This window comes from Rattus norvegicus, chromosome 16, assembly GCF_036323735.1.
Source record: "Rattus norvegicus strain BN/NHsdMcwi chromosome 16, GRCr8, whole genome shotgun sequence".
Classification (NCBI taxonomy): Eukaryota; Metazoa; Chordata; class Mammalia; order Rodentia; family Muridae; genus Rattus; species Rattus norvegicus.
In genome coordinates, this window is record NC_086034.1 from 1,260,324 (window position 1) to 1,277,086 (window position 16,763).

The 16,763-nt window shown below is 48.4% G+C and overlaps 1 protein-coding gene across 1 annotated transcript; it reads left to right on the forward strand.

Moving 5' to 3' along the window:
• The first annotated feature begins 3,677 nt into the window (after positions 1 to 3,677).
• On the forward strand, positions 3,678 to 10,399 carry Ppif (peptidylprolyl isomerase F). Its single transcript, NM_172243.2, has 6 exons — positions 3,678 to 3,898; positions 5,006 to 5,036; positions 5,515 to 5,603; positions 7,474 to 7,570; positions 8,190 to 8,265; positions 9,429 to 10,399. The coding sequence occupies exons 1-6, from the start codon at positions 3,707 to 3,709 to the stop codon at positions 9,562 to 9,564; spliced, it is 621 nt and encodes a 206-aa protein (NP_758443.1). The 5' UTR covers positions 3,678 to 3,706; the 3' UTR covers positions 9,565 to 10,399.
• The last annotated feature ends 6,364 nt before the right edge of the window (positions 10,400 to 16,763 follow it).

Genomic DNA, 16,763 nt, shown 5'->3' on the forward strand with positions numbered 1-16,763 from the left:
AGCAACAACAAAACTCCTACCCACACCCTGACCCCTGGATTCTTCCACTGGCCTGGACAGGAAGGCATCCATTCATTCACTCATTCATTCACTCACTCACTCATTCATTCACTCATTCATTCATTCATTCACTCATTCATTCATTCATTCACTCATTCACTCATTCATTCATTCATTCACTCAACCATTCATTCACTCATTCATTCACTCACTCACTCATTCACTCATTCATTCATTCACTCACTCATTCATTCACTCACTCATTCATTCACTCATTCACTCATTCATTCACTCATTCACTCATTCATTCATTCATTCACTCACTCACTCATTCATTCATTCACTTCATACTCATATCTTCACTGAGCCCCTGTTCTATTCAACTTCCATTCTACGTAACATGAGCAATCCTCTGAACTAGGTATAACCAACTCCTCTGCACAGGTGCAGAAACCGAGGCTCAAAGAAGCCAAAACAAACAAAACACCTTTGTGGACTTACACAACCTTTAGGATGAAGCCACACCCTGTGCCCATTTATGGCACCCACTGTCAGTCCAGTGCTTCCTGCACAGCCTCTCTAGACAATCCCAGCTTATATGATAGCCACAGTACTCACCTCTGCCTCCCACGCCCTCATGCATCACACTGCCCAGCACCTGCCTTGTGGATATGTGGTGGATATGTGGATATGTGGTGGATATGTGATGGATATGTGTGGATATGTGGTGGATATGTGGTGATATGTGATGGATATATGGCAGATATGTGGTGGATATGTGATGGATATGTGGCAGATATGTGGTGGATATGTGATGGATATGTGAATATGTGGTGGATATGTAATGAATATATGGATATGTGGTGGATATGTGTGGATATGTGATGGATATATAGATATGTGGTAGATATGTGTGGATATGTGGTGGATATGTGGTGGATATGTGTGGATATGTGATGGATATGTGGATATGTGGTGGATATGTGATGGATATGTGGTGGTATGTGATAGATATGTGGTGGATATGTGGATATGTGGCAGATATGTGGTAGATATATGGATATGTGGCAGATATGTGTGGATATGTGGTGGATATATGTTGGATATGTGATGGATCTATGGTGGATATGTGGATATGTAGTGGATATGTGGATATGTGATAGATATATGGATATGTGGCAGATATGTGTGGATATGTGGTGGATATGTTTTCCATGGCTCATTTCTTATTAAATCTTATAGTAAAATTAATTCCTAAGCAAATGCCTGAATCCTTGTACTTGGGAGGCACAAACAGGAAAATTGATGTATGTTCAAGGCCAACTAGATATACTTAGTGAATTACAGGCATTTAGAGCTATACAGCAAGACCCTGTCTCAAACAACCAAAGAAAAAGAAAAGAAAAGAAAAGAGAAGAAAAGAAAAGAAAAGAAAAAGAGAGAGGAAATAGTTTCCAACATTCTTAGAAGTTAGATTTTGACCATGGTGATGTGGCTCAGTTGGTAAAGTGTTGGCGTACCGTTCATGAAGCCATTGGTTTGACCCCCAACGCCATTTAAACCAGGTATGGTGGTGCACATTTATAATCCCAACATTGATCAGGGAGACAGGAGAGTCAGGAATTCAAGGTCATCACTGGTTAAACAGCAAGCTTGACGTTAGCCTGGACTACATGAAACTCTGATCTCTAAGAGGGGTTCTGGAGAGATGGCTCAATCATTAAGAGCATTTGCTGTTCTTCTAGAGGATCCAAGTTCAGTTTCCAGCACCCAAATTAGGTAGCTTACAGTTGTTCAGGGGATCTGATGTCCTTTTCTGGCCACTGTGGGCACCTGCACTCATGTGTGCGTACCCTCACAGAGACACACAATTTTTAAGTTGTTGGAAACTTCAAGTGTTCTGCTCCTATGTGATGATGTGACGGCCTAGCTAGCTGCTCCCAGGTTCCCACCTATGGAGCCTCGAGAGTGGGAGCATGCCCCAGCCACTCAGATAGCATTTATCTTTTACCCACTTCTGGCCTTTGCCAGCCCAGATTACTCCTGGCACCTACGGGCACCTGAGTTTGCAACTCCAGAACCCAAGTGTGATCCCAATCTCTCCTGACTGCTTCTTGGCTCTATGAATTCCAAGCATGTTGTCACAGGGTCCCAGGGAACATCAACTGTCAGTACTCATGAATAAGAAGCCCCTGGGCAGTTTGGGGAGAAACCCCTGAAGATGACCCAGTCTATCAGCTGCTGGGGAGCTAGCAGAGTATGTATCTCAGCGGGGCCCAGTGTCTTCAGGGCTGGGCATATGCTTAGCTGCATACAGAGACCACTGAGGGCAGGACAGGAAGGACAGACAGACACCAGAATCCAGCCTGTGGTAAAGACAGAATTTGTCTTTGGTTCACACAAAGGGGAGTGAAATGTGTTCGCTAACGAGCTGGAAGATAGAACATGAAGGAAGTCAGGTAGAGGAGGGAACACTGTACCATCTGTGGCTCCCCTGCTCCTCAGTCTCTCAGCTCCTCCCCTTCTCCAGTCTCTCAGGACTTTGAGATCTTGCAGTGGAGAGTCCCCCCTATGCTCTGAATCCATACCCTGAGTATGCAGTCTAGGCTATGCCCGTCACTGTTGTCCACAGAGCAGTGTTTAACAGTTAACAAATCTCTCTCTCTCTCTCTCTCTCTCTCTCTCTCTCTCTCTCTCTCTCTCTCTCTCTCTCTCAAGTTTATTTATCCCCTGAATAGGTATGAGTTAAAAGCAAGATAAGTTTCTCATAACTTCCTTGGTTGCAGAAGGACTGGCCCAATCAGGGTTTTCTAGCCCTGGTCAGAGCTTTCTTCTCTTTCTGAGCCTCAGTTTCCTAACTGAGTATCGGGTTTGGCTCACATGCCCCCACTTGCTGGCATTCATTCGCTTCCCAGGCTGCTGCTGTGCCCCGAACACAAGGGCTTAAATCCCTGGCTGTGGCTCTGCTGCAGGCTCCTTTCCTTTTGTATCACACACTGTCAACTTCCCGGCATCCGTTCAGAATGGTTGCTTAAGAAGTTATTTGCAGGTGCATGCAGTCAGTAAGGAGGTGTATTCCAGGTGAGTTCTAGTGGGTGTAAATCTAGCCCAGTATCTTCCTGGCCTGGCTGGAAGTGATAGGGACAAACAAGGGTTGTCAGTGTGGGCTGGAGAGGAGAGGTCACCCTGGGACTGAGGCCTGGGAGATGCACTATTGATTGGGCAAACTGTATTTTCAGTCCTCTAGCCAAGGCACTGATCTCTAGAGGCAAAACGAGACATTCAGCCCTGGAGCAGGAGGCCTGAGGTCGGTCACCTTGTGGGTGTCGTATCTTTTTTACTTCTCTGTTCTTTCTGTTATCTCTCCCTTTCTGATCCACCTCAGAGCCTCCCACGTCTTTCTGACTCTCAGGATCAGTGTCTCTCTTGGTCTAGAGGCTCTTTCAAATGACTTCCGGTTCCGCGCGTGGGGCTACGGGATGGGGCACAAAGCACGAACTGATTGCGCTGCCAGATGCAACCAGCAGGGGACACTAGAGAACCAGTTCTGAGGGGGCGTGACGGAGGCGTGTAGGGGCGTGGTCTCGAAGCCAGAGGACCAATAAAGGCGATGGCACGCGGCCTAGGTATCGCTTCCTGGGTCGTACGACCTCTGTTGTGTCTGCTCTGAGTTCTTCCGCGCGCCCTCGCCCGACCCGTGACAGCGATGCTAGCTCTGCGCTGCGGTCCCCGCCTGCTCGGTCTGCTCTCCGGCCCGCGCTCCGCGCCGCTCCTCCTCTCCACGACCCGTACCTGCAGCGACGGCGGAGCCCGAGGCGCGAACTCTTCCTCCCAAAACCCGCTCGTGTACTTGGACGTGGGCGCCGACGGACAGCCGCTCGGCCGCGTGGTGCTGGAGGTGAGACTTGGCCGTAGGGAAAACCTGGACTTCCCGGGCCCCGTACTGTGCCTGGCACACCGGATGACCTTGGGCCTCAGTTTCCCTCTCTCAGAAGAAGCGGCATCAACTTGGTCCGTTTCCGGGCATTTCAAAACCCTGGAGGATGGGGGGGGGGGGGAGGGTGATATGGAAGAGAGAGGGAGGGCTAGTGTGGAGGAAAAGGTCAAGGTCAGATCGTACTGAGTGACAGCCCACTGACCGGCCAGGACTGACGTTGGGCTTCCTAGAACCGTCTGCGTCCAAGGTTGGACCCAGAGCTCAGGTGGGTGTCTGAGGTCCAGGTGTTGCCTGGTGCTCATTTGTTGGCCTGAGCACACTCGGGATCCGCCCCCAAGGCCTGATTACCTAAGAGGAGGCACATGGAATGAATGAGAAGGTTCTGAATTGGGAGCCCAAGCTTCTCCACTCTTTGAGGTCCACGTTCAACAATGGCTCCTGTTCGACCCTTGAAGAGAAAATTAGGAAACAGTCAAAATATCAGGAGGAGGCTCTAGGAGCCTTTTGGCTTGAACAAAGGTACCAGTTAGTGTTGGCTGCCCGATTTGCGAAGGGGGTGTGTGTGGCCAATATTTATTATTATGCCTCAGTTTCATCTTTTGGAGAATGAGGAGCATCTCCCCAACCCCATTTGGTGAAGAGGGATTCTTAAAAGAAGCCAAGAGTCAGGCTTGGATGAGGCCTGTCTGTCATTCCTCAACTGTCTGCTCCTTCCTTCTGGGGACCTCAGTTTCCCCCTGCACTGAGGAACATCAGCTGGTCCTGATGATACTCTTGGTCCAGGGACTCCTGCTGAGGACCTCCAGTTGACAATTCTGTCCCGGAAGTGGGCCAGGATGACAGTAGTTTCTTCTGATAAGAAACTGAGGCCGTCTCAGGCAAGCCTTGGTTGGGTTCAGGAAGCAGCTGCCAGGGATGATAGCTTTCTTGGCTGTTCCTAGGAGAGTCAGTGGGCATGGAGAGGAATGGTCCTGATGCCCTGGCCTCTGGGTGTGAACCTCGAGGGGGCTCTGCCCTGCACCTGCTTCTCGACTGACCGTCCTTTTCTGTTCTTTTTCTTCCCTGTAGTTAAAGGCAGATGTCGTGCCAAAGACAGCAGGTAAGGCCCAGATGTGAGCCAGCCAAGGCTGGTAGGCTTCGGGGTTGAATTAGAACAGACTGTGACGTGTGGGTATCTCAACTTAGGCATAGCTGATAGGTACCCCTAAGGCAGCCTTTTGTCCTTCTCTGGACCTCGTTGTCAGCTCTGCTAACCAGACCAAGAGTAGCTAGACAGCCCATAACCAGGGGAAGCCCCATGTAAGCTCCCCCCCATTTCTGCATGGCAGCACAGGGCAGGGTATAGTCTTTGGGCTCCTCACCCTGTTACCCTGACTGGCACAGCTTAGCGCTTGGATTCAAGCCACAGCACTTGCTACTGGCTCAAGGCAGGAAATTATGTGATCAGGAGTTGAGTCCAGAGGAGGGGCAGGGTCTTTCCACACACACCGAACCTGGGGGATTGGCAGGGAAGGCTGGCCTGCTCTTAACCCGCCTGTCTCCCTCCCTCCTCCCCCCTCCTCTCTCTCTCTCTTCAGAGAACTTCAGAGCCCTGTGCACTGGTGAGAAGGGCTTTGGCTACAAAGGCTCCACCTTCCACAGGGTCATCCCAGCCTTCATGTGCCAGGTAACAGGAGCACAGCCTCTGCTGTGACTGATCGGGATCACTGACAAGCAAGCTGGGCCCTGGGGCATGGAGGGGACACAGTGGAGGGCTGCTGGTGGGGGTTGACCCTGAGGCTTTGAAGGGCTATCAGAGTTAGACCGCCTCTAATCTTGGTATTCCCTGTGCCCTTGAGCACTGGGCCTGGGAGAAGAGGGGGTGGGGATAAGATGGCTAAGTCTGTCTTACATATGCTAGAACCTGGAGGGGCCTTGCCAGCGAAGGGCCTTTTCTTGGCTAAGTGAACACATTCTTTAGTTTCTTCCAGTTTTTTTACAAACATGCTGCATCAGGTTTCAGGCTAGGTGTTGACAACAAAAACCTCACGGGCAGACTCAAGGTCGGAGGCTGATGTGTGGAGACCAGGAGGCAAGCATAGATGTCATGGCCTCTCTGGAGTCCTTTCTGCCTATGCTCTTCTCTCCACTGTAACCAAGCAGCAGTGGGTTGGGACTGTGCCTACTGTCACTCTGTAATGCTTGGTTACCCATTGGGTGTGACAAAGTGAAGGAGAGGCAGGGCGGCAGGCAGGGCTGTCGCTATGGCTAAACCCAGTCAAGCCCTATAACCTTCCTGCTACAGAGGCTCCCAGCTCCACCTGGAGTTGGTGGGTGAGGTAGGGAACTGAGAGTAACTGGATTCAGGAAGGGACTTGCAAATTGGGAGAGCTCTTTATGGCTTGCCATGGTGGCCTCTGGAGGCACAGGCGAGGTGACTGGGGACACCTTATTGGTATCAGTGGATGCTTTAGCTGGACAAGGTTCACTCTTCCCATTTAAGGGTCCTGTCTCAGAGAAACCACAGTATGGCCATGGCCAACAACTGGGCATAGATAGAAGTGTTCCTGTACTCTTCCGGGAAAGAACTGCATATAGGTCCTTCCTAGGCTGCCTGGGCTGTAAAAGTTGGGGCTTATTTATTCTTTGCTCCGATTAATGACATGGAAATCTATATATTTATTAAAGCTTCAGGCAGTATAACTAGTCAGATTCTGAGCTATTCTAACACAACAGTGCTGGCCTTAGGCTACTTCCCAGGTGTGTGGCTTGTTACGTGCTACCTCAGTCTCACCCTGGCCCCTCTCTCTTCATTCGTGTCCCAATGGCGACTCCCCTTGTCCTGGCTGAGGCCCTCTCCCTCTCTCTGGGCAGCAAGTTGCCTTTTTTTCTTCTGCCGAGCTGTAGGCTGCTCAGATCTTTGTTTTAGTCCATCAGAAGGAGGCGGGGCATGGTGTTTACAAAGCCTGAATCAGACATTTCATAATAATGGCAATACCAAAATCCAGACTGCAACCAGAATCTGGGTACAGACATCGGCAGCTCAGTACAGTGCACAAAACATCCTCCAACACCCAGCAGGCTCTGAGAGAAGTACCCAGCGCCCATGGGCCACCCAGCACCCATGGCTCATCCAGCGCCCATGAGTCTACAAAACTTGGGCTTTGGGAGGGGCATGCTGGTGCAAAGAATGGGGTTCAGCCCGGGAACTGGTCTCCTCCAGCCCGGCTCTGAGAACAGGACCCCTCTCACCTGCTTGTGGCCCTCTTAGGAATTGTGGGTTGAGAATCTGAACCCCACAGGCACGTTTTCTTGAGGTTCACTGAAAACACTAGCTCAGATTAGAAACCTATTGCTCGGAAACCAGGCTTATTACAGTGTGGTTCCAGACACAGGGGCTTGGTTCTAGTTTTTCCCAGTTTATCTTAGTCACTGAATAGTTGTTGGCCCTGTCGCCCGAGGGTGGGCCTTGAGAGTGTTGAGGGCAGCCTTCCCAGGGTGCCCACTGCCCGTCTGCCAGCTGTGTGGTAACTAGTTACAAGGCATTCTGTGTGTAGGCTGGCGACTTCACCAATCACAATGGCACGGGAGGGAAGTCCATCTACGGAAGCCGCTTTCCTGACGAGAACTTCACACTGAAGCACGTGGGACCAGGTATGTGGGACTGAGCCCTTCCCAGTGCTCTTGGCCTTTGCATCCCATCTGGGTGCTGCTGCTGCCCAGAGAAGCTGTGGTCCACAGTTGCCCGGCATCCATCCTGTCGTCCTCCTCCTGTTAGCATCTAGGCAGCTCTCATTTCTAGCTAATTGGATTTCTCTAGAACTTTCTCATTCATAACTCTCTCAAAACCAGACTTTTTCTACTGTAATTCTAGCACTTAGGAGGCTGAGGCAGCAGAATCCAAAGGTCAGGACCATCTTGGGCTGCACAGTGAGACTTGTTTCAACAAAGAAAAACAGATTTCCCTGTGGGAACTTGGTTGGGGAGTCTTTGAGTAAAACCCAAGGCAGAGTGTGGGAGAGTCTAGAAGTCATAGCTGGGGTTCCAATCAGCTCCCTCCGAGACCCCTGAAGTCTTTCCACCCCGGCGTCCCCCTTTGAGAGCTAGCTGGCACTAAAGTGCACAAGCTCCAGGAAGTGTGTCAGCAGTGGTTCTCTGGTCCCAGGACCTGTCGCTTCACGTCCTTGATGGAGTGTGAGCCACCTGCTCTCTGAGCAGCGTCTCAGGTGAGGTGCCTCGTGGGTGACACAGCTCACCTCTGCTTGTCTTACAGGTGTCCTGTCCATGGCAAACGCAGGCCCCAACACCAATGGCTCTCAGTTCTTTATCTGCACAATAAAGACAGACTGGTGAGTACTTCACACTGCAGGACTCTGAGAAGGATGCCAGAGGAGGTCCGCAGTCAGGAGGGTGATGGCAGCTGGGCCATCTGCTTTGGGCCCATGGCTTGCTTCTCACTGTGTGTGTGTATGAGAGACCGGGAAGGATTCGAGGCTCAGTTTATGTTTTTTCTGTGACTGTGTCCCACCTATGCATCCCAGTGGTGCTGTTGGCTGGAATTTGATTTGTGTCAGGCCTGCACACACACAGAAGGGTTTCTCTACCCCACATTTGGAAAATCCTTTAGTAAGTGACCTCATGATGGTCTGAGTGGAAACCGCTTTGCCTGGCTTACCCTGATGTTTCCTTGGCTTGCCTCCACTACAGAATGTGCTTATGGTATCATGAGCATTGAGGCATATTGAGGCCACACTGTTAGCGTGGCCACACCTGACTCCCAGACCTCCCAACCTCCTCTCCCACAGGCCTATGCTATCTAGGAATGCCTTTTCCCTGGTAAAACTTCCACTAAGCAGCACCTTTCTCTGCATTGAGTCCTGAGTGTTCCAGACCTCAGGACCCTGGAGGTCAGAGGCAACAGCAGACTGAAGTTTAGAAAACCTGTGTCCACAACTTTAAGTGATAGGATCTAAGTGATAGGATGACAAACCACACAGGGCTGTCAGGGCCAGGCAGGCATGTTGTTGTTGACCCCATCTTTGCTCCTTGCACAGAAGCCTTAATGGGTCTTGGGGTTCTGGCCGAGGTGGTCACCATTCTTGCTTTGCTGGAACTGAGCTAAGTTCTATTCTTGGAGCTCACACATCATGATCTGCTCAGCACTTCCAGACTTCTCACACTTGTTTGGTGCTCAATGTACAGTGGTCTGTTGCACAAACGTCTTGCTTTTTTGAGTGCTCCAGTGACCATCATTTTCCTGGGTAGAATGAGAACAACCCACTTCTCATAGGTAAGGTCACCAAGAATCAGATCAAGCTGCCAGGACAAATCCCAGGGTGACAGAACTTGTCCTGGGAGCCTCGAATCCACTGGAGTGCAGCTGGAGAGCTCACAGATGGTGACGGAGCTTTGGGGGTGGGGCATTCCCTTGAGAATTAGTACCTTTAGCAAATAACTCTGCGAGTGGCCAGGATGCTGGTTGTTTCCTCACTTGGCCCAACCCTCCCCACAGGCTGGATGGCAAGCATGTTGTGTTTGGCCATGTCAAAGAGGGCATGGATGTTGTGAAGAAAATAGAATCTTTCGGCTCAAAAAGTGGGAAGACATCTAAGAAGATTGTCATCACAGACTGTGGCCAGTTGAGCTAAGTCACAGCCAAGGTGCTAGGACAGCAGCAGGCAGCCATGTCTTGGTTCACCCAGGTACTCCAAAGAACTGTTTGTACCCACTTCTACTGAGTATGAGGAAGGCCACTTGGGCACATGGTCCCCCACAGGACCAGGCTGCTCTCAACTGTCCATCCTTCCTCAGATCCATTTCTGGGCATCAGCATGGCCACTGGGCCATGTATCCTTAGCAAGTGTCTCGGTGATTGCCATTGTGTGTGCCTTGGACATCGGCAATGCTGACCAGTTAGTCAGAGAAGGCTCCTGCCTTTTTCCTTGACCAGCGGGGACAGCAGTTGCTATTTAATGTTGTCTTCCTCATTGCAATAATTTAACAAGATCTCATAGGAACAAAGCTACTACACTAACTGCACTGTCCTATGTGTGACCTGAGTTGGCACAAGCCACAGACACCCCACCACCACCACCACCACCACCACCACCACCTCCCCGCCTGGCTTCTGAAACATAACTCAGGGCTCTTGTGAAAGTCCCACCATCAATGCCTCTCCTTCTGGTCACTGTGAATCCTGCTGGTTGGCTGCTGTGATTTTCTGAAAGGAGCCTGTGAAATAGAAGCAGCTGGACCTGGGGACAGACCTGTGAGCCAGGCCTGTCTGCTCAATGTGAATTCCTGTGTTGAAAACTTACAGAAACTGCCTGAATTCATGCTCTCCTCAAGAGGGAAGTGTTTTCTGGTAGGCTTTGCTTTTTCTGTATGTTAAATCAATCAATCAATGATATATATGTAGAAGATTTCTGAACAGTCCTCTGTGTTCATCTCAAATGTGATAAATAAATCCTATTTTCTATAAAATGGCTGTCTCTGGTTTTAGAATGAAACTTACATGTTTGGGGCTTGTTTGGTTTTTGTTTTGAGACAAGGTCCTGCGGTGTGGTCTAGACTGGCCTAGAACTTGCTGTGTAGCCTTGTCTAACCTCAAACTCGCTTGATCTTCCTGAATGCTGTTGGGATATCAGGCAAGCAACATTGGATGAAGCTGGGGCCAGTCTTTGAGTTACTATGTTTCAGGTTCTATGCTTTAAGCTGTCTGTCGTTTTGTGATGCTAGGGCCTTTGTGTACACAAGCAACACTCTCAGCCTTATGCTAAGGGAATCCCTGTAGGACATCTGATTAATAATCCCAGGTCCTAGCTCGGAGACCAGTGAGAGCATCCTGTTGCCATCTTTGCTGTAGGGATGATCCAGACAGGATCACAGTCTCCACAACCCCTACCATGAGCACTGCCTCTAGGTAAAGTCCGGGTTTTGCTTAATGATCGAGCTTCAGTTTCTCTCAGCCATAATGTGACCTATGACACCTAGGTCTGGAATTGGGTGTGATCCATGTGAGATGCACGGTCTTGGGCCTGATGTGTCATCATAGCAAGCTCTATGTCACCCTCTATGACTGAAAAGAGGGTGTCATTTTTCCATGTGTCAGAGATCCTTAGGAAAGGGGGCTTGCCTAAGCAAGGAACTGAGATCACCACAGGTCAGAGGTGGGTTTCTCCCTCCACACTTGGCCACTGAAACATGGAATTATGTCATTGCTGATTCTCAGGGAAGGCGGGATTGGGGCAAGCACATGAGTGAGAGTTTCCTTAGGTGGGTAGGGACATAGCAAGTAGCAAGTCAGTAGCTCCTGGAGAAGAGGTTTGGGCTCTAGCTGGGGTGAGTAATGCATTCATTCCGTACGAATTCCTGAGTCAGGTGATGTGGGATTTCGTTACAGGACAACCTAGTCACTTTGATGTCATCGTGGTTAGGCTGTCTTCACAGTCTTGGAGTTTCCATGAAGCCAGAGCTCAGCCACTTGAGCTGAGAGTTTGGTTGGAGTAGTAGTTTCAAAGCCATCTTGGGAGCAGCAGGCATCCTCAGAAGAGCTGGATGTGATGGTGTGGACCCTGCACAGGCACTCTGCAGTTCTTTATACAGCAGGGCTGCCAAGGGGTTCCATCTGAGAAGCAGATCTCAGCTGACTAATATCTGATAGTCACTCGTGCAGTACAACAGCGTACAGGTGAGTAGGTGTAAACGAGACTATAGGCTGGGTCATGATTAATCTAGAGAATGTCAGGCAGCTGGTAAGGGCAGAAAGTACATGGGCTTCTGAGAGGGATCCTTACCTAAAATCTTCAGGTCACTGACCTGTGACCCAGCTGCCTCAGCCTTTTGTTCAGTTGTGGGCTAGGTCTACATTGTCCACAATGGCCTTGAAGTTATTCTGTAGCCCAGGTCAACTTCGAACTTGTCACTCTTTTTACTACCCTTGAATAGCTGTGATTATAGGCCTGTCCCCAGACCCCAGTGCCTTTAAGCAATGCACTTTAAACGTATTTTAAGAACATCTGTTTATTTATAAAATGTATATATTTACTCACTTTAAAATTTGTGTATTTATTTTTTTTCTGGTACAAGTCAAAGATGTGTTGTTGTCTCTAGTTGCCTGCTGACCTGGGGTACTCCAGACACCCATGACAAGTTGAAGGGAAGGCCTTCCCTCCTAGAGCTGTGACCTGCCTCTTGTCAGTTTCTGAGGGGTCTAGAATTAGAAGGTGGGAGGGCTTGTGTTGCCTGGGGATGTCTGTGCTCTGCCTCCACCCAGTGGAATCTAGTGGTACAGCAGGCACGCAAGAATTTTCTAGAAACAACTCCCTAAAGGCAAAGGCAAGGTCGTCCTTTGCAGCTCTCTCAGCTATTTTCAGAGGCCTAAGCCAGGTTTTGTTTTGTTTTGTTTTGTTTTGTTTTGTTTTTTATGTGCAACACCTTTTAAAGTAACCCAGGAAATCCTGGCTTGTTGCTTGCCAGTAAGCCCCCAGCACCTAATGTATACATACATCAATAGTCCTTAGTGTCTAATGTATACATACATCAGTAGCCCTCAGCGTCTAGTGTATACATACATCAGTAGCTCTCAGTGTCTAGTGTATACATACATTAGTAGCCCCCAGCGCCTAATGTATACATACATCAGTAGCCCTCAGTGCCTAGTGTATACATACATCAGTAGCCTCAGCGTCTAGTGTATACATATATCTTTAGCCCTCAGCGCCTATGTATACATACATCGGTAGCCCTCAGTGCCTAGCGTGTGTGCTTCCTAGATGCTATAAGATTTTCAAAAGTGTTGCCTAGGAAGCGCAAGGCCCTGGGTTCGATCCCCAGCTCTGAAAAAAAAGAACCAAAAAAAAAAAAAAAAAGATTTTCAAAAGTGAAAACATCAGATTTCTGAGATGCTCAGTAGCTTTCCAGAGTGACTTCACTGGGGTAAAGGTTCGCATTTAGTAGAATTCACACATTTTAATTGCACCATAAATTTTGAAAACTGTATCTACTGATTAATGAGCATCAGTGAAGACACAAAACCTCACCAGCTTTTCAGAACCTTCCCTGTACATCTTTCTAGGCAGCCACTAAGTTTTTTGTTTTTGTTTTTGTTTTTTTTTTTCTCGGAGCTGGGGACCGAACCCAGGGCCTTGCGCTTGCTAGGCAAGCTCTCTACCACTGAGCCAAATCCCCAGCCCCAGCCACTAAGTTCTATTACCACACCATGACCTTTGCCTGTTCTAGGACTTCATGTGGAAATGAGGTAGGAGACACTTTTTTTGGACCTGGCATCTCCAGCATAGTGCCTGTGAGACTCTTGACAGAATTTCTCAACCTGTGGGGTCTCATTACCCTTTCACATGGGGGTCACATAGCAGCGATCCTGCATATCAGGTGTTTACATCAGGATTCAGTACATAGCAAAACTACAATTATGGATAATTTTATTGTTGGGAAGGAGCTGTATTAAAGGGTTGTGGCATTAGGGAGACTGAGAACCACTGCTCTAAAACAGCTGGGTTCTGCAGGATTTTGCTTCATGGAAAGTAATTTCTGCAGATGTTTCGGAGGTGTAATAAGGCCTCAAGCCTGGGACTCACAGGACCCTGGAGGGCATAGAGACCCTGAGCTGCTTTCTTGATCCTGGATCTCACTCTGCCGCCTGAGTGCGTTTCAAACTCCTGCACTGGAGAGATCGACTTGCTTTAGCTTCTCAAATAGCTGGGATTGTGGGTACATGCTGAAGGACACCATAAAAGGCGCTTTGCTCACTTGTGTGTGTGTGTGTGTGTGTGTGTGTGTGTGTGTGTGTACGTGCGCATGTGTGTGTTGTATGGGTGACCAAACTCAAGGCTTTATACAAGCATTCTACCACTGAACTATAACTTAGCCCAGCTGGAGCCTGCCAAATGCAAAACCAACTGTCTTTTAATTCAGGAACGCTAGGCTGGTTTGAAGTCAGAAAGATCAATTAATATAACATTGTAACTTCATATACACACTATTAGAATAAGACCCCAAAGTTACAGGATTTTGACATGGAAAAAACATTTACAAAGCAAAGTTGACGTCTAACTATGTCTAAATATGTATCCTTATACCCATAGGCAAGTGCAAGTCTCAGCCCTCATCAGTGAAGCCTCTTTATGCAGTCATAAAGGATATCAGTTAATTCAGACACACAACTGGCCAGGGTACAGAGAATAGGTGATGCTGATGTTGAAATGCTCCACTTTAAATGGTGCATCTGTATTTCACTCTTGCCTTACTAGGTTCAGGAAATACATGGAAGATGAGACAGAGGATTATAAGAGGCAGAGATGTGAGTATTGGAATATGGCATCATTTTAAGATAAAAAGAAACCTGAGCTGGTGAGGGGTCTCTAGAGGTAAAGCCTTGCCACCCAAGCCTGATGACTTAACTTTGGTCCTTAGGACCTATACTATGGAAGGACTGACTCCAGCCACTTGTCTTTTGACTTCCAGACATGTGTTGTATGACATATGTGTGCTTATGACACACATACACAATAGATAAATGATTTTAAAGATATAAATGGCCAGTAAGCACACGAGAAGACACTGCAAATCGTTAGTCATCAGAGAAATGCAGATCAAAACTGCAGTGGGATACTTCACACCCACTGGGAAGTGTAAGAAAGAGAGTGCCAAGTGTTTGTAAAGATGTGGACAGTTCCTCAGATGGTTAGACAGAGTCACCATGTGCCCAAGAGAAACGAAAACGTGTATCCACACAGAGAGCTGTGTGGATGTTTAAGCACAGTTACTATTCTGATTAAAGTTAAGGAAAACCTAAATGTCCGTGAGTTCAGCTGTGAACTGAACCCGCTTAGGAGAGATCATCATAGCTGGGTTTGTTGACATGCCATTATAGAAGGAGGGGACAGAGTGAGTCACGGGACCCTTTTTCCTGACTCTCCAGCCACTTTCCCTAATTGGTTGTGTGCATCTCTACCCTAATTGTACATGGCTTTGAGTCTAAGGAAAGGGCTGGAGTATAGGCTGCAGAGGACTAGAAGAAGGGGGCCTCCATCTCTGAAGCCACAGACCCTCTAGCATGGCTGCTTTGGTCACCCAGACTCCTGCCCTTAATTTCTCTCCTGTAGAAAGGGGTTGGTTCTAGCAGGAGGTCTTTGGTAGAATCAAACTCTGGCTTATCATGGGGATTACAGAAGGAGAGGAGAGGCATTATTTAGCTATTCCCTATGCAAAGATCCTTACAACAGCATATGGGTGTGTGAGTATCTTTGGAAGCCAAAAGAGGAGTGTGAGATCCCCAGGAGTTAGAGTTGCGTTCAGTTTTGAGCCAGCAGATGCGGGTGTTGGGAACTGAATTCAGGCATCTTCATCTGTTGAGGCATTGCTCCCGTCTCTGTTAGGAGCTTTCCTCATGCAATGTTGAAAACATTTAGCTCTGGGCACAGTTACATATGACCATGACATGTTAACAACCATTTGATGTGTGAATTGTATGGAATGTGAATGTATCCTACTAGAAATATGTCTTAGCAGGCTCTCCTAATTCTTTTAGTATGCAAGATACTTCCTCTGGGATCCTTCTGTTCTTTTGGAAGACACTAACATTTGACCCACTTATGGGCTCTGTGGAGGGTCTTTCAGGACTCACATAAGCTTATCATGGTGTTTTAAAAAGGAGACTTATGGGCTGGGGATTTAGCTCAGTGGTAGAGCGCTTACCTAGGAAGCGCAAGGCCCTGGGTTCGGTCCCCAGCTCCGAAAAAAAAGAACAAAAAAAAAAAAAAAAAAAAAAAAAAGAAAAAGAAAAAGGAGACTTATATGCTTGTGGGGCTGAGTGTATGTACGTACACTACATGTATGAAAGTGCCTGCAGCAGCCAGAGGAGGGCGCTAGAGTCCCAGGAACTAGAGTTAAAAACAATTGTAAGTTTCCTGATATGAGTGTTGTGAAATGAACCTGGGTTCCTCCTCTGTAAGAGCAGCAAGGGCCCCTAATGGCTAAACCATCTCTCCAACCCTAGTAATGGTATTTCTACACAAAGCAACCAATTCTCCTCAGACATGGGGGAGGGGGGACTGGAAATTAAGAGTTGGTTTTGTTCGGATCCATGCAAATGTCCTCAATCCAAATTTTAGGGTTCCACTCTTTATGCTCTTTCACGGGAGCCTATAAATTCAAAAGGCAGCGAGGGCTCAGCCGCCTACACAGTTAAGGGTTTGTCTCATGTTTAGTTAAGTCAGCCCAGTGTGTGCAGGAGTCTTTTCCAGTCACAGAAGACTTTGTGTCCTTGCCTGTGACGTACGTGTTTCCTTTCCGTTTGGTAATCAGTCAAGTATCCACAGAAGAACTCACCCATCATAGACCTTTTGGTCATCCTTACTGTCCTATGGTCAAATACCATAGATGGCTGGCTTCTCAAGGTACATTCTTATCACCTAGGTGTCATCCTAGGATGCCATGAGTAATTGTGATGTCACTGCCTGCCATGGTTGGCTCGAGTGCCATTTCCCGCTGGCAGGTACTTCAGCTACTTCCTCAGGTCCAAAGGCACCACCACACTCGGGACCCAGTTTCCATGGGGTTTCCTGAGACCCCTCCTGGTACAATTTGGGGCCCAGCAGGAGATGGAGACAGCACAATTATTTGGACAAGGAAAGCAATATTTGAGGGGACAAGAGACTGCTGAAGGTCCTCTCCCCAGGGCCTTTGGCTGAGAGTACCCATCCAAGGAACACTCCTAGTGGCTAGACAAGTGAGAGAGCTGTGTGCTGAGGGCAGGTGACAGTGAAGATAATGAGGTGACAAAAGGGCAGGCCAGGTACAACCAGTTAGCACTTAGTGAGCGGTGCAC